Source organism: Amyelois transitella, chromosome 7, assembly GCF_032362555.1.
Source record: "Amyelois transitella isolate CPQ chromosome 7, ilAmyTran1.1, whole genome shotgun sequence".
NCBI lineage: Eukaryota > Metazoa > Arthropoda > Insecta > Lepidoptera > Pyralidae > Amyelois > Amyelois transitella.
Genome location: NC_083510.1, coordinates 11,607,572 through 11,631,466, shown reverse-complemented (window position 1 = coordinate 11,631,466; position 23,895 = coordinate 11,607,572). Strand labels below are relative to the sequence as shown.

The 23,895-nt window shown below is 37.8% G+C and overlaps 1 protein-coding gene across 2 annotated transcripts in view; it reads right to left on the bottom strand.

Annotated features, from left to right (window-relative positions):
• LOC106141103 (protein Shroom2) overlaps nt 1-23,895 on the bottom strand; it is a 74,581-nt gene that overhangs the window by 5,765 nt on the left and 44,921 nt on the right. Inside the window, exons 3-11 of one of the 2 annotated variants that reach the window (XM_060944975.1) lie at nt 8,457-8,511; nt 7,266-7,407; nt 6,776-6,881; nt 6,056-6,220; nt 5,430-5,555; nt 4,389-4,501; nt 3,595-3,669; nt 2,764-2,905; nt 631-735 (exon numbers count right to left, since the gene is read on the bottom strand). In XM_060944975.1, the coding sequence (XP_060800958.1) occupies nt 631-735; nt 2,764-2,905; nt 3,595-3,669; nt 4,389-4,501; nt 5,430-5,555; nt 6,056-6,220; nt 6,776-6,881; nt 7,266-7,407; nt 8,457-8,511 (1,029 nt within the window). The remainder of the gene's footprint in view (nt 1-630; nt 736-2,763; nt 2,906-3,594; nt 3,670-4,388; nt 4,502-5,429; nt 5,556-6,055; nt 6,221-6,775; nt 6,882-7,265; nt 7,408-8,456; nt 8,512-23,895) is intronic. The other variant, XM_060944976.1, reaches the window with a different exon arrangement.

Genomic DNA, 23,895 nt, shown 5'->3' with positions numbered 1-23,895 from the left:
GGTAGACAGAGCCGAACAGTGTTGAAAAGACTGTAAGGCCATACATTATATATGGAAAATTTTTAAACAAAGGCGAGGATGGATTCAAACCTAAAAAAAATTTATGAATTAAATCATAAAGTTTCCGTATGGTACCCGGCGCCGATAGAAAAAAGAAAAGAACTATTCTATCTCTCTCTCACATGGATATCGCAAAAGGCGACTAAGGAATAGGCTTACAATTAAATTAGATTCAAATAGTGACAGGTTGCTAGCCCATCGCCGTAAAAAAAGAAACCCAAGTTTGTAAGCCTATCCCTTAGTCGCCTTTAACGACATCCATAGGAAAGAGATGGAGTGGTCCTATTCTTTTTTGCACTGGTGCCGGGAACAGCACGGCACGTAAGTAAGTATACATACATTCATACATAAAATCACGCCTCTTTCCCGGAGGGGTAGGCAGAGACTACCTTTTTCCACTTGCCACGATCTCTGCACACTTACTTCGCTTCATCCACATTCATAACTCTCTTCATGCAAGCTCGGCGGTTTCGGGTACTTTTGACAACGTATCTTGATCAAATTAAGGACGTCCTGGTAAGTAAGTATGTGTGTATGTAAGCTTCAAGAACATAAACTAGCCGCAGTCACCTGTCTCCGCCTGCCTTGGCGGGCGCGCGCGTGCACGGGCGTGGCGGCGGCGCGCGGGCTGTGGGTCGCGTCCGCCCCGCACGCGCCGGGGACGTTCTCCACCATCTACACGGAAAAAAATATTATAATCTTGTATAAGTAGCTCTCATTCTATCATTAACCCAAACAGTGTATGTGGCCTAGCAGACTGTTGGCTCTGTCTACCCCGTAAGGGATAAAGACGTGATCATATGTAGGTATGTATGTATGTATAAGTAGCGTCACCTAGCGGTTTCGGTGCGCAACAACTTTTTTCTTTTCTATTAGAATTTTAGAATGCGGCAACACTACTACTTTATGTTTTGTCAATATAAAAATGTATCTTGTCTCTTGTTGTGCAATAAAGCAAATAAAAGTTATAAAATATATTTCTTTTTATTAAAATACAACAGAACTCAATGCAACATCTTCATCTTCATGACTTTAGTTCCGGTTGCATGCTCATAGGCTTATACGTCCGATGAAAATGCTGCAGTGTAGTTTGTTCCGCCGCTTGTTCTACACATGCGCTTTGGAAGCGGTAATAGTTATAATTAAATTTAAGTGATGTGACGTCAATAAGTAATACCTTGTATCCAATTTTGAAAATAAAACATTGCATTCTTTCTTTTAGGCGTTGGGTTGGTCAGGGTTTCTCAAAGTGGAGTAAGTACATAAGTTAGTAAGGGGTTGGCCATCACTTAAAAAAAAATAACAGGGGTTCGTGGAGGCGAAAGTTTGAGGAACCCTGGGTTAGTACATTGTCACTATTGGAATCTCAATTCAATAATCAAACCAAACATCTGAACTTAGCCTGTCTATGACTACTGGCTCTGTCTCCCCGCCAGGAATTTAGATGTGACTATATATATACCACCTATATATATACTATACACGTCCTCCTCATTACTCTGGAGAGGAGCCCGGGGTGCGCCTTTGACCATGGATCGTGGATTGCTTGTTAGTCAGGTTTATACACGAATATCAATTGCCAAAAGATAATAAAAAGCTGTAGTCCGCGACTTCGTTCGCCGTAAAAAATCACTGACGAATCTTTCCTCCCCTTTTTTCGCGATGCCTATGTTCTTCCTCAGGGTCAATTCTATCTCCGTACCAAATTTCAATAAAAGCGTAACAGGAGGACAGTTATTTTATTTATTTATTAAGGTACACCAACAGTATTTACTTACTACATTCTTAACAAAGATACACAATTATAAGTCCCAAAGTAAACACAAATAACAGGTATACACAACATTTACCCAAGATATCAAATGACTAACACATTTAAAAGTATGATGCTTGAGTTGTGATTAACAATCCCTGATATGTTTGAGCAACTTCTGTTTAAAGACATTAAGGCTATCGCCAAATATGTCCAAGTTCCCCGAGTCGCCATTTATAGAATTATATATACGGTATTGCACATACGGTTAACAGGAGCGTGTATACCCAGATTGGTTCTAGACGGCGCCGGACCACCTAGGAGTTTGGTGATGGGTTTACGCGGCATTCTACTTGGAGCTTTAATATTTATTGATGATAGTATGTCCCCGGAATCTAATAAGTTATTTAATATTTTATATAGAAATATAACATCATGTAATTTGCGCCGATCGTACAAAGATGTCATATCGAAATACTTCAACCGCTCATTATAAGGACAACGATGAGAGATGTTAGGTGCCGAGAATGCTAGGTGCCTAGTAAAAGCTCTCTGGATTTGTTCAATTCGCTGAGAGTGGACAGCATATGTTGGATTCCAAACCGAGCTAGCATATTCCAAGTTACTTCTGACCAACGTATTAAAAAGGAGAATCTTTGTTTCAGCAAAACGGAACTCTTTTGAATTTCGTTTGAGAAAGCCTAACATTTGAGCTGATTTTCTTACGATTCAAATATTCTGATTCTGATTCTTATATTCTGATTTAATTTTCGCAATTATTATAGCAAATAGAGACTGTACAGGCAATTTTCTCAAATTCATTCATTCATATAATCACGTCTACAGTCCTTGCGAGGTATACAGAGCCGGCAGTCTTGAAAGACAGACAGGCCACGTTCAGCCGTTAGGCTTAACGCTAATAAAAAAAAACAATAGATGGCAAGTCATACCTCAAGTCTCGCCTCAATTTTGATGGAATCATCATCCATGTCCAATATTGCTAGATTGTTATTGATAGAGTTGTAGTCGGGGTAAGGCGCCGGCCTGTACGGTGATTCGCATTCACTGCCCGAGCCGTCTTCAGATTCGTTCCTGTAATCAATAAATGAGTATAGCTGCAGTCAACCGTATATTAAATTACATCTTATATGTATATAAAATTATCGTGTCACAATGTCCGTTACATATTATTTATTTACTAGCTGTCCCGGCAAACGTTATTTTGCTATATAAATTTGTAGTTAAAAAAAATGTTGGCTGAGAATGAGAATTCAGACCTACGCAATATGCTCACAAAATTTCATGAGAATCGGTCAAGCCGTTTCGGAGGAGTACAAATATTTTATTTAATATATACAAATATTGCTCGTTCAAATTAATAAATGGTCTAGTCAACGCAAAAATAATTTTTCAATTCGAACCAGTTCCTGAGATTAGCGCGTTCAAACAAACAAACTCTTCAGCTATATAATATTAGTATAAATTTGAATTTGTATGTTCAGGTTGCAACCGGGACTGAAGCCACTATAGGAAGAAGATCGCTCAGAGACGGTTCTCATTTGACACAAGTTATTCCATACGCATCCATATAATCCCGTCTATATCCCATGCGGGGTAGACAGTGCCAACAGTCTGGAAAAGACTGAATGGCCACGTCATTCAGCTATTAGGATACATACATACATACATACATAAAATCACGCCTCTTTCCCGGAGGGGTAGGCAGAGACTACCTCTTTTAGCTATTAGGATCAATGATAGAATTGACACAAGTAATTCACCTGGTGTAGTCCGGCGTGCGCGGCGCGGTGGGCGTGGCGTCCCCGCGCAGCGCCGCCTCCGGGAACAGGGGGAACCTGCCCACATACATTATAATTATATTCACACACATACATACATTATACATATCACATACATTATGCATTCATGTTCATTTATTCGCCAAATAAATGTGGATACATCTTAAAATGTGGAATGGTAGCTTATAACTTAGCAACCTAAGAATATTAAGAAAATTTGTAGCTCCATTCCTTCAAATTTGGTTTTTTTTTTAGTTTTAATTAAATTTGCCGTGTAGTACCCGGCACCGAATAAAAAAAAAGAATAGTACTAATCCATCTCTTTCCCATCATGGATGTCGTAAAAGGCAACTAAGGGATAAGCTTATAAACTTGGGATTGTTCTTTTAGGCGATGGGCTAGCGACCTGTCACTATTTGAGTCTCAATTCTATCATTAAGCCAAACAGCCGAGCCTATCAGTCCTTTCCAGACTGTTGGCTTTGCTGGAACCATTAAAAACATACATACATACATATTATCACATCTATATTCCTTGCGGGGTAGACAGAGCCAACAATCTTGAAAAGACTGATAGATAACGTTTTAACTTTTTGGGTCTTGGAGGTTTATCTATATAAGTATTTATTATAAAATATAGTATCGTTGAGTTAGTAACTTACTTCGAGGCTAACTCAATCTGTGTAATTTGTCCCGTATATATTTATTTATTTATCAATTAGGCGTCATCAAAAAATAAAAATCAACTATTATTTATTGTCTAGTCTATCCACCCACCTATAATTGTCTTCCGACAGTCTATCTTCATCGTCTGTGGCTATGAACTGCACGCACAGAGCGCAGTCGCCCTTCACGCTCTGCAGGGCCTGCACGGCTTCCTTGTGACACGCCTGGAAAATTATATTATTTATTTATTTATTTATCCATAAACTTAGTCTATCTTTACATTTAAAAACCAATACGATAAACCAGTGACTATGTTAATTGTAACTTAAAATAAACAACATATATACATATAAACACGTCTATATCCCTTGCGGGGTAGACAGAGCCAACTTTCTGGAAAAGACTGACCATTCTCAGCTGTTGTTCTTGATGAAAGAATTGAGATTAAAATAGTGACAGGTTGCTAGTCCATCGCCTAAAAGAAGAATCCCAATTTTATAAACCTATCCCTTAATCGCCTATTACGACATCTATAGGAAAGAGATGGAGTGGTACTATTCATTCTTCTATTAACGCCGAAAACCACCTCTTCCAACCTTTCACCAGAACATCGATTTGATAAAGGTACGTTCGTCTAGATCCGTTCCACGTTCCAATTTACGCTTCTCCTGTACATACATAATATGTTGGCAATGCCTCTTAATTACAAACATTATACAAAAATAATTCTTCTTTTCGGTGATGGGTTAGCAACCTGTCACTATTTGAATTTAAATTTTATCATCAAGCCAAAAAGCTGAACGTGGCCTATTAGACTTTTCAAGACTGGTGGCTCTGTCTACCCCGCTAGGGATATAGACGTGACCATATGTATGTATGTATGTTATATCTTAATTATTATATACACAAGCCAATGCATTTCTTTACACTTTCCTGTCGTGGGCCTGCTGGAAGTAATTTCTCTGGAAATAAATAGTGCCCTTTAGGCTATACGACATCACGCTGCAACTATAAGGAGCAAAGAAATAATGGAATATGTGAAAAAAAAACGGGGAAAATTATTCATCCTTGAGGGCTTCAATGATGCCCAAAATAACTATTCCACGCGGACGAAGTTGCGGGCACAGCTGGTAAATAAATAAACTAAGTAACCTGTGTGAGGTCGACATCGTTGATGGCCAGTATGGCGTCGCCGACGTACAGCTCCCTGGTCAAGGCGGCGGGCCCGCCGGCTTCCAGCTCCGATATGAGAATAGGTACGCCGTGTTCGCGGCCGCCCTGAAAATTAAAAAAATAGTTATATAAAGTTTATTTAATTGTACAAAGCAAATGGATAATATTTTGAAATATATATATAGTATCTAGTTTTGTGCGTATTTGAAGATAAGGCTTAGAATTTGAATAGTTTTTTTTATTCTGAAATTTTTCTGTGGTCAAATTCCTGGTTGTTTAGCGTGTTGTTATTACCTGTAAATGTTTGAACTCAACTTACTGATCCAGGCTAGTATTGATGCACATCTATCTTATATCTGTGCAGGCACTTTCTTTATTATATAAATATTAAGAGGCAAAGCCGGCTGGCATACATATGCATATGTATGCCATAGCAACGGTTGCCATGACTTGTTTTGGTGAGCAATATTTTTATTAGACTTCAAAAAATATAGTGCTCTTCATCGATTATCTCTCTCCTCTGTTCTCCTTCTGTCTTCTTAAGTGTTTATTGTACATTCCACTAAAGCTCGTACAGTCTGTAAAGACAATATAATGTGTCTGACCGTGACAGAGATGCCGAGGCCGAGGTGCGGCGAGCGGCGCACGCGCACGGTGCGCGAGCGCGCGCGCGCGGCGGGCGCGGGGCGCGCGCGCGGCCCGCGGCACACGCGCACCAGCGTCTTGTGGCGCTGCAGCAGGATCTCCGCCTCCACCTGCCCGCCACCAGACTATCAGGTCATGTCGTCTTTAAATACTACCACAAATATTATACAAAAATCTAGTTCCTGGAAGAATTATAAAAATATGCAGAAAGAAGAACAATTCCTAGAAAATAAAATTAATTTCTGTGCTTTGTTTTATCTTCAAATCTCCCAAATTCAACTGCAAGACTGACTGCTGATTTTTGGTAGATAGAGGAGCAAATAGTTCAGTGATAATGAAACCAGATAATAACGTTGTAACATACATTAAAACAAATAAAATATTGGATGGTCCCGAAAATAGCATACACAATTAGTACATGTTTTGAAATGTACAACAGACAAAAAAACAACACTAATAATTCATCCATGGCTACGTACAGCACCCAAGACCTATTGCCATTTTGAATTTTTTTGGCAGAATTTCTAATGATACTTAAAAAAGTAAAAGTACTAACGAAAAGAACTGAAAGTAGGTACTTAAGAGCTCTTTTATTTATCAATTTACTAAATCAAAAACGCAATGTTTCATCCACAAATGAAAACATACTTAATCAAACTAATGATTTCTCACGAACCCACCTGCGCCCACAAGCTATCCCTGAGTTCAGGCCGCATATCCCTCCCCAGCAGTTGCAACTGCTGGATCCTGCCAGCCAACTCCTTGTCCAGGTACTTTGTGGCTAACCTGTAAACAAACTCATGTAACTGAGTGGATGTAGCTGAAATTTTAAAATGATTCAGGAAGTTCGTAAGAAAGGCATTCAATGTCAGTGCTAGTAAATTATGTTACATTGTAAAGCAGTTTTTTCACTTTACGGCTTAATATGAGACAATCATCAGGTGTGAAGATATCAATTTTTTTGACAAATCACACCGATCGCGCTGACCCCAAAGTAAGAGTAAGACTTAAGTTATATGTACACTATCTCAAAGATACATTCACTCTCAATAAGTAGTGTTATATAGATGATATACTTCCAAAGCCCAGCTCAACCAGAATAAGTATATTTTTTTATATCTATGGCGGATACTTAAAAGTATTAGACCTTTTTGAGGGTATAAAGCATACCTGGCTCCAAACAGTTCAGAATGCAGTGCCAGCACAGTCTCCCTCAGCGCAGCATTTTCTCTCGCCAATTGCGCGGCCTCTGCGCGCGCGCGGCCTGCTTCGTTCACGGAAACTATTGAGTCTTCACCGTCCTCGCAGGCGCCTGGATTAAAGATAGATAAAAATTAATGGATTTTATGTAAAATTAAGACGAAAGCTGTGTAAAACCGTCTTGTAAGGTGGAATGAAATGAACCTTAGAGGTGTGTAAATAAATAATGATAAGAGAGGTTAGTGCGAGTTTTACTCCATCAAACGCGTCGAGCAAGTAATTGCGAATTTGTATGTGATTTGATCAGCGCCGCCATAATACTTGCTCGACGCGTGTGATCGGGTAAAACCCGCACTAAACCCTCAGGTTTACAAATAAATAGACCATAAGATCACCTACATGCTAATTCTTTTTTCAGTGAAACTTGGCGTATATTGATTTAACTACATAATATCTAAACGGTGGATTTAAACCAGGACCTTTAATATTAGACAGTAAAAGTGGTTTGGGTTCGGAGCGATTCTACTGATTGAGAAGTGAAATAGAAAATATTTGAGACATAAGTGGGAGGACAATTTTTTCTAAGCCATTTACTATTACATGTTCGTTCATACTACATCCTATACAGTACTTCATATAATGAAAAAGTGAAGACTTCTTTCACTCTCCGTTCCTCAAATATTTTTAACAAATAAAACCTATTATCTCACTGAAAGTATCACAACTAGATCACGCCGGTTCGTTTATTCGAACCGTTAGCGGAGGCATGCTAATTAGATAATCGACATTTTCCCCCAACCTACATCATATATTTGGAAATCTGTGAAACACGAGTCAACCCGGACGGCTTGTCGCAAATTGTTTAATCCAAAACCAAAGTTTCTTTCAGAGATAGGCACCATTCACACGAACAACATTTTGCTGTCGACCATCCAACTGCAAGCTGTCGCGGCACCAAACTGCAGCTGTCGAAAATTCTTCAAATCCTTGAGGGCTTCAATGATGCCCAAAATAAGTATTCCACGCGGACGAAGTCGCGGTCACATCTAGTTTAACAAAAGATATGGCCTTGGCTCTCTCTACGTAATTATATGTATGTAAAGTCTACCAACCGTCTCAGGTAGAAGTTAGAACAAAAGTAAAAGAAAAAAGAATACATACCAGCGTTATTGACCCTCGCTTGCACCAGTTCCGCCCTCATGTCCACCAGCTCAGCCTGTAACAACGGAGAAGTAGGTCAATCGGACGAACAAAAACAATATCATATTACTACATATGGCGAAAAATTTTGAGTAAAGTAGCTTAATGGGACACCAATCAACGTGTCATATTTCTGTAATCGCAAATTTGAGGATGGGTTTCAACAAAAATCTGGTATACGGGTATGATTGGTTTCTTCCCGCTGTCACTTATATTTGATACGATGTTATAGGGATTTAATACCCAGTGTAGTGAAATGCGATAGTATGAAGTGTTTCGGTAGATTTATCCAATAACTTATTGAATAATGATTCGATTGGATATACATGTGAGTATACAGGAAATTCGGTACATTTGGGTTACCAACTAATTATAAATCAATAGTTTATTAAAAATAATTAATATTTTCTATACATAATCATATATTTAATATTTTCATTTATTCCTAGCCTAGTTATTTTCAGTGAACAAAATACAATATTTAATATCAACATACATACATAAATCACGCCTCTTTCCCCCGGAAGGGTAGTCAGAGACCACATTTTTCCACTTGCCACGTCTCGTCTCGCCTAGGTCTTCCCACTCCAACAGTCCCATTCACACTTTCTTTTGTATATTTGCTTAGTCAACCTGCTTTCATTCATCCTCTCGACATGACCATGACATGTCTTGACGTTTTGAAATTTATTTCAATTACTTATTATTTCATACTAAATACGTCAACAGTAGGGGCAAACAAAAAGTGTCAACAGAACAAAACCGTCATGCATCAACAGAGCTAACTGGCTCACATTTGACACGATCTAATCTAGGATCACGGATCGTAAATCCAAGTTAAACTGGACGGATGGTGACGCGCGCACGCGCCGTTTATATTGCCCTGGCGTTAACCCGGATTACGTCCATTGAGTTAAAAGATGGTGCGCCTGGCGTTTAATTACTGGCAATTTATTTTATGAGCGCTTTTGACATCAACGTATCGAGTACGTATTATATTGATTAAATTGATAGTGAAACTATAGCGTGGTTCCCGGCACCAATATAAAAAAGAATAGAACCACTCCGTCTGATTTCTCACGGATATCGTAAGAGGCGAGTAAGGGATAGACTTATAAACTTTGGATTATTGTTTTAGACAACCTGTCACTATTTGAATCTCAATTGTATCGTAAAGCCAAACAGCTGAACGAGGCCTATCAGTCTCTTCAAGACTGTTGGCTCTGTCTATATCCCTTGCGGGGTAAACAGAACCAACAACCTTGAAAAGACCGATAGGCCACTTTCAGTTATTTGGCTTAGTGATAGAATTGAAATTTAAATAGTGATAGGTTGCTAGCCCATCGAATAAAAGAGAAAAAATCCCAAGTTTATGAGCCTATCCCTTAATCGCCTTTTACGACATCCATGGGAATGAGACGGAGTGGTCCTATTCTTTTTTTATTGGTGCCCCAGGAACCACACGGCACACGCTCTTCATCTTTGTATATTAGTGACACAGACGGTAATAAGTATACATTAAACTCATGATGAGATGCAATTTCGATAAGCATAAAATAAACCCTCGCCGCATTCATAAACCATGACTCACTATCATCCAATGTCCTATTCACGAGTTATGGCTCCCAACGTGGGAAAAATAAAAAGGACCAACCAGCGACGATCATAAATTGAAGCTGACGTTTTACTATTTTCGGCATAGCAAATTGTGGTCGGCGAAGTTACATTGTACAGTCAGCAATACACGAAAGGGTATCCAAGCTAGTGTAGTAGCTCCTATTTTCGGACTTAAATGTAGGGTAATTTTGGTATATTTTTAATTTAACTCGGGATTCTTTTTTTAGGCGATCGGCTAGCAACCTGTCACTATTTGAATCTCAATTCTATCATTAAGCCAAACAGCTGAACGTGGCCTATCAGTCTTTTCAAGACTGTTGGCTCTGTCTACCCCTCTACCCCACAAGGGATAATGACGTGTTGATATGTGTGTGTGTGTAATTTTGTGCGACTTTATATGGATGAGTTGGTAATGAACAACCCGATTGGCAGCTAAGCAAATTTATGTTTTCCGGGTTGATGGCAAACTTAATACATTAAATCATGGCTCTTTCACGGAGGGGTAGGCAGAGACCACATCTTTCCATTTGCCACGATCCCTGCACATTTCTTTCGCTTCATCCACATTCATAGCTCTCTTCATGTAAGCTCGTCGGTTTCAAACTAAATTAAGAGAAATATTGTTGTGGATGTAAAACCTAAAATTTCAGCTGTTGTTTTACAGATACTATGAACCATTTAGTGACTGTAACATATTTAATCGAATTGAAAATAAATAAATATTTCGCTGTTTACTTGAGGAAACCGAAAAAAGAGAGGATTCCTTGATCAAATGCCGTGTGGTTCCCGGCACCAATAGGAAAAAAAATAGAACCACTATATACATATGTTTCCCATGGATGTCTTTGGATTCTTCTTTTAGGCGGCAGGCTAGCAACCTGTCACTATTTGAATCTCAATTCTATCATTGGGCCGAACAGCTGAACGTGGCCTATCAGTCTTTTGAGACTGTTGGCTCCGTCTACCCCGCAAGGGATGTAGACGTAATCATATGTATGTATGTATGTACGTATTGGCAAAAGGTCAGGTCAAGAGTATACCGTAACCGACGAGCTGCACGAATAGAGTAATGAATGTAGACGAAGCGAAACAAGTTTTTTTCGAAGTCACACTAGTTTTCCAAAGAGTTTTTACAGGTGTATGCCTGAAAAATACAAACTATACGTAGATTTTTTAAACACACCAATACATCAATTTGTCTACGTAGACCAAATATTTTGCCAACGGTACTCTCTCTCTCTCTCAATCAGCGTTACAAACTTGTGAGATTGGTTGGCGAATGACGACCGCGATCATCGATCGTATTCGATCCCGCGGTCCTATTCTACGGATCGTGACCCTGTCTGTGTTCCTATTTACATTTACAAATTGACGTCCGATGAAAATGCTGCAGTGTAGTTTGTTCCGCCGCTTCTTCTACACATGCGCTTTGGAAGCGGTAGTAGTTATAATTAGATTTATGTGATGTGACGTCAATAAGGGACACATTGTATCCAATTTTGAAAATAAATCTATTCTATTCTACTATATAATCACGTCTATATCCCTTGCGGGGTAGACAGAGCCAAGAGTCTTGAAAGGACTGACATTCAGCTGTTTGGCTCGATGATAGAATTGTGATTCCTATTTGTTTCACAAAATGATGGATATGTGACAACATGTTTGAAGGAATTGAACATAAGCAGTATTCAGACAATACTGATTTTTGTAAGAGAGTAAGAAGGATAAATAATGAGATTGGGCCGACATTTTGTTAAAAAATATCGTTTATAAATCAAACTTACCATAATACCTATGCATACTACATAAAATCACGCCGGATTTACGTATGTATATTTTTTTCTTTTTTTTTTCTGGAGAGGTAGGCAAAGACAACGTCTTTATATCATAACTTAGAAAAAAATAATTGTAACATGGCCGTGGTAAGTTTTGTATACCACCCAGAGCATTACGATTTTTTATTCAAACACTGTAACCATTTGACCAATGGCGCTCGCCTCGGTATAAGGACACCTTCGTCAGATTCTGTTTTTGTCAGAATAAATAAAAGCCTTTTTTTTCTTCTGAGAAAAACCTACTCTTGGTTATGCGTATACCTACGTACAGTCAAAAGCATATCAACCTACCCAAACCAACCTTACCACCCGTATTAAACAGGATAGCTTGATATACAGACGACTGTCCGTGTTCACTGAGAAATCAGTACGTTCCTATTTGCGTAACATCTGTGCCTGCAGGAAGTGCGTATACTGCTCGTCATCTCAAGTGGCTGGAACACGATCAGACTGTTCCAAGGTGGTCTTCATACGATCACTTTACTGTTATGATAAATGAGACGAATATACGAAACGTTTTTTTGATTGGACGCCGTACACAAGCTAAATTGTATTGAAATATACCATACGATTCTATGTGTTAAATAAAACATTTTAATGTTGTTTGCACATTTATACTTATATTATAATGCTGAAGAGTTTGTTTGTTACGCGCTAATCTCAGAACTACTGGTTCGAATTGAAAAATTATTTATTTTGCGTTGAATAGACCATTTAACGAGGAAGACTTTAGGCTATATTAGGTACATTACGCTGCAACTATAAGGAGCGAAGAAATAATGGAAAATGTGAAAAAAAAAACGGGTTAAATTATTCATCCTTCAATGATGCCCAAAATAACTATTCCACGCGGACGAAGTCGCGGGCACAGCTAGTCTTTTAAATAAATCATTTTAATGCTTTGCACAATATGAATCATTTATTTACAATAGGGTACCGGACAGTAATCGAAAAAAAATCTATGTTGTGTTTTAAAATAAAGTTTGTTATAGAAGAACATCACTTAATAAAGATTTTTAAGAAATAACAATGATTTATAATTTTAAAACAATAAATAAAGTTGCAAAAATCCAATATTTTTTATCTGTGCAGCGTAAGAACCCAAACACCAATCACAGTGGGTGACGTCATACGTAATGAGTGATAAATAAACACCACTGCTTTGTATGTTATTTCGAGTTATTCTACGATTTATTTGCATTTTTCTAAAAAAAAATAATTGTAATTAGTTACGAATTGAAGGACTTTACTCATAACAGAAGTTGTCGCAAGTGCTTGAAGCCGCCTATCAAGCTTTTATCATGGAACAAGGTTACAAGCCGACAATAGAAATCTCCCAAAAGATTGATATTTTCATGGTCGGCAGTTTCTTTGCCACTAATACCGACTTTTATTTTGCTGAATTTAGCAATGTGAAAACATTTGTGTAAGTATTTCAACCTCTTTTTGTTTATCTTAACAACAGAAATGATTGAAGAAATAACAAACGAAAACATAACCTAAAACTAGTTTCATTGTTTACAAAGTTATTTTCACATATGTTTTTTTTCTATGATTTTAAAGGTTAGATATTTATGGGTTTTGCATGTTTCTAGATCTGCGAGAAAATACTTAAATTATCCAAGCACTGATCACTTGGAATAGGGCTTGTAGTTTGTTTTCCAAACATATGACGTCACGCGATCTGAATTGACGTAAAGTGCTGTTTTCGCGGCAATTTTAAATAAATTACGTTTTTGACGTTTTTAAATACTCCAAAAGATTTATTTATTTAAAATAATATTTTTTATGGATATATAAATAAATAAAGATTATTTTTAACCACAATCTGAAAAGTTGTCCGGTACCCTATTATGTTCATCATTGCAACCGTTACCATAGTGAATATCTCATAGAGTAAGTATGATATCTTTCTTTATCATGGAGTGTGTTAAAAGAGTAAATAAATGACACTATCTAAATACAATTCTATCTTAAAGCCAAATAGCTAAACGTGGCCATTCAGTCTTTTCTAGGCTGTTGGCTACCCCGCAAGAGATATAGACGTGACCATATTTACGTATGTAGATTTGGACTATACGAAACCAATAAAGCTAGCTAATTGCCCAAGACTGTAGTCGGTTAATCGCAGAATCCATGTCTTATCACCGTCCTGTTACCGCCCGCTCGTTATGCGCACACGATTCGCTTTTAACACCGCACCTTTGCCATTTTCCTTGGCACACTATATAATAGATACGCCGGCTAAATGAATACGAGAAATATTGCGCACGCGCCATCGTAAAAACTATGCTATTTTATAATTGGGTATATTTTTAAGTAAGTAAACGCTTTATTGTTTACTAAATGTACTCCACATTACAAATATAAAACAGTACAGTACAAAGGCGGGCTTATCCCTAAGTGGGGTCTCTTCCAGCCAACCTTAAGTATTGTGATCGCGTGCCGTTTGAGCCGCCATTATGATGATTTTTTAATTTTATTTATTTAAAACTTTATTGCACAAAAAAAAATGTACAAAGGCCACGCCAAAGGGCGTCAATGATTAATAATTGATTTTTCATTTAAAATGTTTAAGTACCTACTTTCTTAAGATTTAATGACCTTCTTCTAAGGCCTTCTCGTCTCTTAAATATAAGATCTAATTAAATCAGCCGTGGTTATTATAAAATTCATTTTTTCCATAGCGTGCTGTGAATTCATTAAGAATTTATCGCTATGATAAAAAAAAATACTTATCAAAGCGACAAAAATATTTTTTATTTTTCAATCAAATTAGAAAATAGGGATTGCTTATATTCACAAGTTATTACGACAGGCAAAATCTCATTTGAAAGTTTACGAAGGACTAATATTATTTACCGAATAGCAATCAAACGTCAAAGACCTAAAAGAAAATTACAATACAAGCGTCGAAAATATCTAAATCTCAGCCACTACACAGCAGTAAATGATACTAACATAACTGCTTACTCAAACAAATATTTAGAAGCAAAATTACCATAATTCTATAAATACTTGCCTATTTACTATACATTTAAAGCTGATGTGTACACAGCAATAGCCAATAAACGCGACCTACGCTCCATTCAAGATCATTATCATGCGTCTATGTGTAGTGGGCGTCTGTTGTAACCTTAGTGAATATCATAACAATATGAAGCAAATAACCATGTTTGTAAGCCGTGCGATACTATAAAAACACGCAATACGAGACCATTACAATAAAATGAACAGTTAACTTGAACGCGCGACGTTTGAGTTTCATTAAGACCAATCTGTCTATAGATGAGGCCGTAAGAAAGAAAAGATTAGCTTAACGATAAATAAGATTCGTTTGTTAAATTTAGATTTCTCTGTAGTTTACCGGAAGGCAGTCGGGAATTTTTTTGCAAAAAAAACCCTTCCCACTGCAGAATTACAGAATTGAGACCTAAGCTGTTTAATGAGGAAAAATATTATCCTACAAGGATCATATTTATTTTTTCAAATACACTTTGTGACTTCAATGCAACATAAGTTGTGATATACTCAATAATTGTAAGTAAATAATTATGGTGTTAGAGTAGTGGACCTTATGTTAATCGACTAAACGGACCGGCTTGAGAGATTTAACGAGAACAGCAATTCAAATCTTTTCGCCATATAAGGACACCCCAAAATGATCCCATTTAGACTATTAGAAATCGAAATGAGGGCCTAATTTTGGGACTCTTATTTCCCTTTTGAAACACCCCGACCTATCTATAGACATCACTGATCAAGCTGTGACCGAGACATTGAATAGGTGCGCTTCATTAGGGCCGCAATAAAATGTAACATGCAGACAGCCGCCGGCGATTTGCATACCTCGATGACAAGTTATACTTTCGTCTGCTGACTAATTAAGTTCTCGAAATGTGCTGATTGATCGGAGAGCGATAGTAGCGATGCTGATGAGATAATAATGAATAACGGTATAAGAAAAATTAAACGAAGTGATAAGAGAATTGATCAAATGATCAACTATTAGACAGACGCACCTGACTTGCTCAAAAATGGCCGTCATAATCATCATCTTCTTCTAGCGATAGTCCCAGTTGCGTCCTGACCTGACCTGTTTAGAAACAAAGCAAGGTCCGCCTATGACCACGATCCAGAGTGGGTAAGTCAGTTTATAACAATAAGTGAGTCCGTTCGACTTCCGAAACTTTGCTGAGAAACCTTACCAATATTGCATGGGTAAGATTCCTCTTTACAATGTAAAAGCTTGTCAGATAATGATTTGGTTGGTACTTATACCTAACTCAAAACTCTCTTTGGTGGTACGGCACTTTACTACCTGGATTAACAATTACATAATTAGTACCATAATGCAGTAATGAACAAAACCAAGTGGACAAAAAGCAATGGATGAATGATCACACTCTGCAATACTCCGAAAGTGATTCACGTCGAGTGATTGACGAAAGCCCTTTCCACGCAACGTGTGGGCGGCGATCTCAGATAACGTCCAGCTCGGAAGATTGATACAACGCCGGTGTCTGTATATCATGTAAGCATCTCAGATGCAGAGCGATTCGCCGGCGGCACGCGCCGAACCTCATGTGAGCCTATGAGTTGGCTACTGAATAGACTTAGCAAAATTTTAACATAAACAAAATTCATTCAATATTGATACAACGCCCGTGTATCATGCAGGCATCTAAGATGCAGAGCGGTTCGCCGCTAGCACGCGCCAAAACCTCACGCGAAATTGGGAGCTGCCTACTGAATGGACTTTGCAAAGTTTCAGAAAAAAAAGAACCATGAGCAGATGAACAAAATTAGAGAACTTGTGAAGAGCTCAAAAATATAGAATCAGTTTGTGGAAGATTTTATCATCTACTCATAAAGACGTAGACCTTATTCGATTATTTGTAAATTTAGAGCCTCTTTCCACTCACAATTAACGAAAGATCTTGAAATAGCATGTACGTTAAATTAGTAATTTGTATCATTTAAACTTCCAATATTCAAAAGTATGACACAATAGGTATCAAAAGATTCGTAGTTTTGAATTTTGTAAAGATTTTGTAACATTTTGTAACGATGGAATCTAGAGAATCGAAGCCCAATAATCTCCATCTCCTTCTAAGCTCACAAGAATGCAAGTTGACAATGTATCCGTGCCGGCCAACAATAATAAATCTAAAAGCAATGTCAACGTAAGCAGATTGTCACACGCCATGAAATTCGATACTCGTTTCACTAACGGCTCAATTTTAATAGCGAGAATGCATACGGATTATTTTTAACTATTTGCATATCTAACAAGAACCGACCACACATAGTGAGAGTATACGGAATATGCTAAGGCAATGTATGGAAACAAACATTACATAAGACAAACACAAACAAAGAAACGAAACCTCGACTGACCTCGATGTCTTTGAACGGGTCACACAGTTCTAATGCATCAATGGTAAATGTTTAAACATTTTAATAAAAATAATTTTGTTATTAGTATTTATTGTTATGCTTCATTATCATGATTTATCTTTATGTGTGTGCAAATTTTAAACGTACAGTTGAATCTTTTTTAGAATACCAAAACGAAGAAAATATTTAATTTTCGTTCCTTAATAAAATCTATCTCTTTCTTCAAAACACTATTGCAGAAAGATGCTTGTCAGTCATCTCAAAATCTAGCTCCTATTCGTAAAAATGAGATTACAATTTTTGTGACTACGTGGTCTCAATCGTGCTACACTTTTGTGGCGTCTACTACCAAAAAGCGTAAGTAATAAATAAATGGCAACATTTGGCTCACCACAAATGTCTAGCATTCAACACAAAAGCGTGCATATATTAAACTAACAAGAATTCTTCCCATTTTGTACAACATTGAAACTTGTCCACGCATAACATAACAACACATTGTTTACGTCCTACATCGTTTTTGTGTACTTCGGTTATAAAGCTGGCACGATCATACGATTCTTTGTTTGTAGCGCGAAGACGCTTAGCGTTGTCATAAGACGCAAATTCTAGAAATTCCTAGTACCTAACTAAGGCACTAACTAGCTTTAAACGACGACTGTCTAGACTGAATGGCAAATGCGGTTGTCAAACTCATTTTCCATGTAGATTTCCTTCATTTGTTGCGAAGAAAAGTTTCGTAATTGTAGACATACTTCCTCATAAAGAATAGGGTGTACCTAACTAGAAACTAAAAAAATCAATGATCTGCAAACATTCGCACGACTTTTTTCTTTTCTAGAAGAGAAGCGACAACCATAATTTATCAGTACACACCATGCAGTGTAGCAATGAAAATATTTATTTTTACAACTTAAAATACTATTATAAATATTCCTTACTCACAATGCATAATGTCACTTATATCGCTATGATCACTGCTTTATTTGCGTTAACTGCAAGCTAAGTCCAACCTGAAGAAAGTCTACATTTTCAACAACACTTCTCAAATCCGAAGTGTTTGGCGAAGAATAACGAGGAGAGCCGAACACAAGTGAAATGGGATAGCCCTAGCCAAAGAGACTTTATTCCCAAAAACGTTATGTCAATATATAGGTACGACTATCTCCCAAAATTTTCGTTATATTCACTACTGGCAACCCTACTAGTCTTAACATGAGCGACGCATCATTGACATGCGTTTCCACTAGCAGTCCCATCACGGAGGACAAAACCATAGTGTTTTAACTCATTGCCAGTACAAATGCTAATCGCTCACTAACTGTACCGCAGCATAAAAGGACGGCGTGAGGTTAATTGCATTTCTAACTGTCGCGTGTACTAATGTGGGCTAGTGGGTGACTTTTAGGAAGTAACAAGTAGGTACTTCGAGTGTACGAATGGTACTTCCCAAAGATTTTTCCATAGCGGATAGCTATAATAACGTTAACTGATGAACATGAAGATAGTGCGGAGTGCGGAGAAATAAATTTGACAAGGCTGGTAGGAATTTCAGGTCTGGTTTTTCTTATATTAGGCATATTGTTGTTGGGATTTGCGATCATACGATTTTATCTACAACTAGCTGCCCGCAACTTCGTCCGCGTGGAATAGTTATTTTGGGCATCATTGAAGCCCTCAAGGATGAATAATTTTCCCCGTTTTCTTCACATATTCCATTATTTCTTTGATCCTTATAGTTGCAGCGTGATTTTATATAAAAAAGCCTTCCTCAATAAATGGTCTATTCAATGCAAAAATAATTTTTCAATTCGAACCAGTAGTTCCTGAGATAAGTGCGTTCAACCAAACAAACAAACAAACTCTTCAGCTTTATAATATTAGTATAGCTATGAAGATTTGGTGCGTAGGGTTCTTTGAATCTCAATTCTAACATTTAACCAAAGAGCTGAACGTGGCCTTTCAGTCTTTTCAAGACTGATGGCTCTGTCTTCCCCGCAAGGGATATAGACGTGATGATACGTATGTATGTATGTATGTATGTACAACAATTAATATCTCGATCTACCATTTTCTCAAACACAACGAGGTGTGTACCATAGGTGCGTTTATTTTTCACTACGATCTAACGTTTTTGAATTCCGGAAGATGGCACGAAGTACTGATCCGTTTTAAGAGTAATGCAATCCGGTTACAGAGCGGATAGATGATCGATACAGATCTATAGAGTGCGCACACCCACGCCGACGACACTTGACGCTTGTGCAACTGCAACTAGTATTAGAAAATGCGATTGCGCATGCCAGTGGCGCGGGAGAGACGAAGCAGAGACTAAGCTTCATAAGTCCAGGAACTCAACGTTAAGGAACTCATGTTGTAGTAAACTTTGTAACAAGGTAATTTCATTTTGACACGTGTGCATTCTGTCAAATAGACATACATTCATATTACCACGTCTATATACCTTGCAGGGTAGATAGAGTCAACAGTGTTGAAAAGACAGAAAGGCCACGTTCAGCTTTATAATGGAATTGAGATTCAAATAGTGACAGGTTGCCAGCCCATCGCCTACAATAAGAATCTCAAGTTTATTAGCCTATCCCTCAGTCGCTTTTTATGACGTCCATGGTAAAGAGATGGAGTGTCCTATTCTTTATTATTTGGAAAGTAGACATGACATTCGGGGAAAATGGCACTCAGGTAAAGGGACATTTGCGGAAATACTAGTTTGGACTTAATAAGACCTAACGTGCCGAGACGAAAAGATCTAAAAGTACACTATTTTAGCAACAAAATTTAAGAAGTTTGAATATATAATAAAATGGAATACGCAATTAAAACCGACTCTCTTTCTTCTTTCTTTCACACCGCTCATTATCTGTGTTGCGCTTGAATCGCGCAAGCAAAGTTTCTATACATACATACTTACATAAAATCACGACTCTTTCCCGGAGGGGTAGGCAGAGACTCTATACATTGGCGCATAAATATAACCTCCTCGCCTTAACACCACGAGGGTGCAGAAAGTCTGGAGGAAAAACATTGCCTTGCCGGCTGTGAACCTTTTTATTTGCTGAGCCAGCGAAACAGCGAGTAAACCGCTTGGACTCTCACTAGTGCACCTTCTCTGCATCCGTGGTGCAATGCATCATGCATTACCATAAAATTTATTTTGGAACCGATCGCTGTCGTATCGGAACGGCCAGTGTGATTTGAATGGATGCAGATGACCTAACGAACCCAAACAATGGTGGGAGTCGATGCGTGGTGATGCAGCGCCGCCACCCAGGAAACGGATGTTATCGCGGAGACTGGACGAGGCATGCGCGGCGGGGTGCAAATATGCAAATTAAATCAACTACAGAAGTGCCGTGTGGTTCCCGGCACTATAGACTAGGGCCACTCCATATCTTTTCCATGGATGTCGCATATAAACTTTTAGGCAATAGGCTAGCAACCTGCCAATATTTGAATCTCATATATGTATATAAATAGCTGACCGTGGCCTTTCAGTCTTTTCAAGGCTGTTGGCTCTGTCTACCCCGCAAGGGATACAGATATAATTTTATGTATGTATGCACAGAAGGACGATTCTACAAGATTATTAGGTAATAACTTCAATGAGACAATGCACATGTATGACGGAGGGTTCATAAACTGTTTATCCATGCGACATTACTCGTACATGTAACTTAATCATTTAGGAAGTTGTGTCGTGTGGTTCCCGGCACCAATACAAAAAAAAATAGGACCACTCCGTTTCTTTCCCATGGATGTCATAAAAGGCGACTAAGGGATAGGCTTATAAAATTGCAAACCTTTTTTTTAAGCCGTTGGGCTAGCAACCTGTCTCTATTTAGATCTCAATTCCATCATTAAGCCGAGCAGCTGAACGTGGCCATTCAGTCTAAAGGGATATAGACGTGACTATATGTATGTATGTATTTAGGAAATTTACTGTAAAATCTATCATATTATGTAAGAAGAGCACTACTTTAAAATACCTTTCTGTGCTATCTTTAAATTACCCCAATGGCACCGACCAGACGAGATACCTGAATCCAGGGCCGGACAGCCCATTTACGATTATCAGCCCATAAGCTTTCCAATTTGTTCTGAGCGACGGACAATATCTCGGGGATGATAAAACTTCCTATTTCGACCGTATGAACGTAACAAAGTGATTTGATTCCATTGAAATTTACCGTGAATGAATGTGATGACATGTGATTTATTATGCCGACGGTATCTCGTGTGAAGGTCAGCGTAGGAAGGTCAATTTGGTATTTATCTTTTCTTTTATCAATGGCTTAAACTTCTACGTAATGGATTATACGGCGCTAATTCACTGGTAAGAAACCTTACACACGCCCACATTACGTAACATATGAATAGTTTTGTTTTTAGTAAACATTTATACAAACATACATAAATATAATCACGTCTATACCCTTGCGGGGTTGACAGAGCCAACAGTCTTAAAAAGACTGAAAGGCCACGGTCAGCTGTTTGGCTTTATGATAGAATTAGTGTCAGGTTGCTAGCCCATCGCCTTAAAGAAGAATCTCAAGTTTAAAAGCATATCCCTTAGTGGAGATGGAGTGGTCATATTCCTTTTTATTGGTGACGAGAATCATACGCCACAAGATTTATACATTTACAATTAATTGTTAATAATCTCGTGCTTATATAGTGGAAAGAGGTAGTCTCTGCCAACCCCTCCGGGAAAGAGGCGTGATTTTATGTATGTATCTCGTGCTTCATCTATCACCTCACGGGGACAGAAAGATAGGTAAGTTTAAAATGTAGAAGTAAAAATATTTATATGAAGAGAGATATATGAATGTGGATGAAGCGGAGGAAGTATGCAGAGATCGTGGCAAGATTTGGTCTCTGCCTACCGCTCCGGGAAAAAGGCGTAATTTTTTGTATGTATGTAAAAATATTTTGATACAAGTTTGAGTAAGATAACACGAAGACTTCAGTAACACAATGACAGCAATAGCATATGCACTTAACATTTAAAAAATTAAAAATTGTTAGACAAAATATCTTAAACAAAATCTTTTATACTTCAATTACTGTTTTAAATGCTCCTGTATATAATTTTGTGTAGGTACATTAATAAATAAATATATCTAAACCATGACAAAGATATAAACATAGAAGTAAAGAGACAAGTTAACAAATAGACGGTATTTATACAAGAGACAGCACTAGCCGTCGGCGATGTTATTGGATTAGATCCAGACATTATTCCAAGTCAGGTTCAAGATATTACTAAATTGCAACTACGTCTAAACAAATGAGTGCTCTTATTATGACATACCGAATATCTTATGTTGACAGAAGAATTCTGTCAACAAAACGTATTTACATGAGATGATATATCATGAACGCTGTAATCATCCAACAATTAATAAAAGCAGGTAACAATTTATATATATAGACTTTATTGTACAAAAAATGTATAGCACAATTGGCCGACTTATTGCTAGGAGCATTATCTACCAGTCAACCATTGGGTCTGACAGAGAACTTTATGTGGGGTCAAACTAAATAAATATATTTATACCAACACAAAATACAATTCACTATTTATTACACTTTACAACACTTTTAGTGACAGAAAGTTAGTTCATAACATTAGTATAAATAACAGAGATCTCAGTAATAAATCCGAATATGTCTTCATATTTGACAAAGGTCAGGCCAGGGGTACCAAGAATATCAATACTCCTTCATACTCGTATTATTTAAAAAAAGAACGGGTTTTGTAAAAGTAACACGTTGACAGATTCGGAACAGAAAACAGGAACGGAGACTTTGACTAATGCCTGGGACACGGACTGAGAATGTCCATCTAGATTTTTTTCAGAATAATTATTTAAAATCTACATTAACTAGGAAAATAAACAGTCACAAAATTGTATCTATAGATCCTTAAGTCCCTCATTACAGAATCATATACCGACAAGCTTGCATGAGGACAAAATTGATACTGCAAGACTAGTCCACTGCAAGACTCCGAGGTGCCTAATTTTATGTATTTGGATAGCACTTAAACCGTGATACCGTAATCAAAGCAAAATTCCAGACAAAACAGTTAACCTAACATGATCTTAAAGTGTAAGATTGTATCAGTGGATTGCAATCGAAATTTCAAAAATTATAAAATTTCATTCTATCTCAATTCTATCAATAAGCCAAATGGCTGAGCGTGGCCATTCAGTCTTTTCAAGCCTGTTGGCTCTGTCTGCCCCGCAAGGGATAAAGACGTAAAATTCCATATGCACCGCAATGAAGCGACACATCTAAGTAGGCCAAGGTAGGACTTCACTGTTTACACTTGCAGAAAGCCACTCGGCCGCCTGTTTGCGTTCTCTTGTTTATTGCCGTCTAAAACGCGCCAATACCCATCAAAAATGACATTTATGTAGATTTCGAAGGTGTGCCCGGAGCCATTTTCATGTGGCATTTATTGGGAACATTTAAGACTGACCGCCAACATTTGTCACGAAAACTATGTCCGAAATATTCATTGTTAT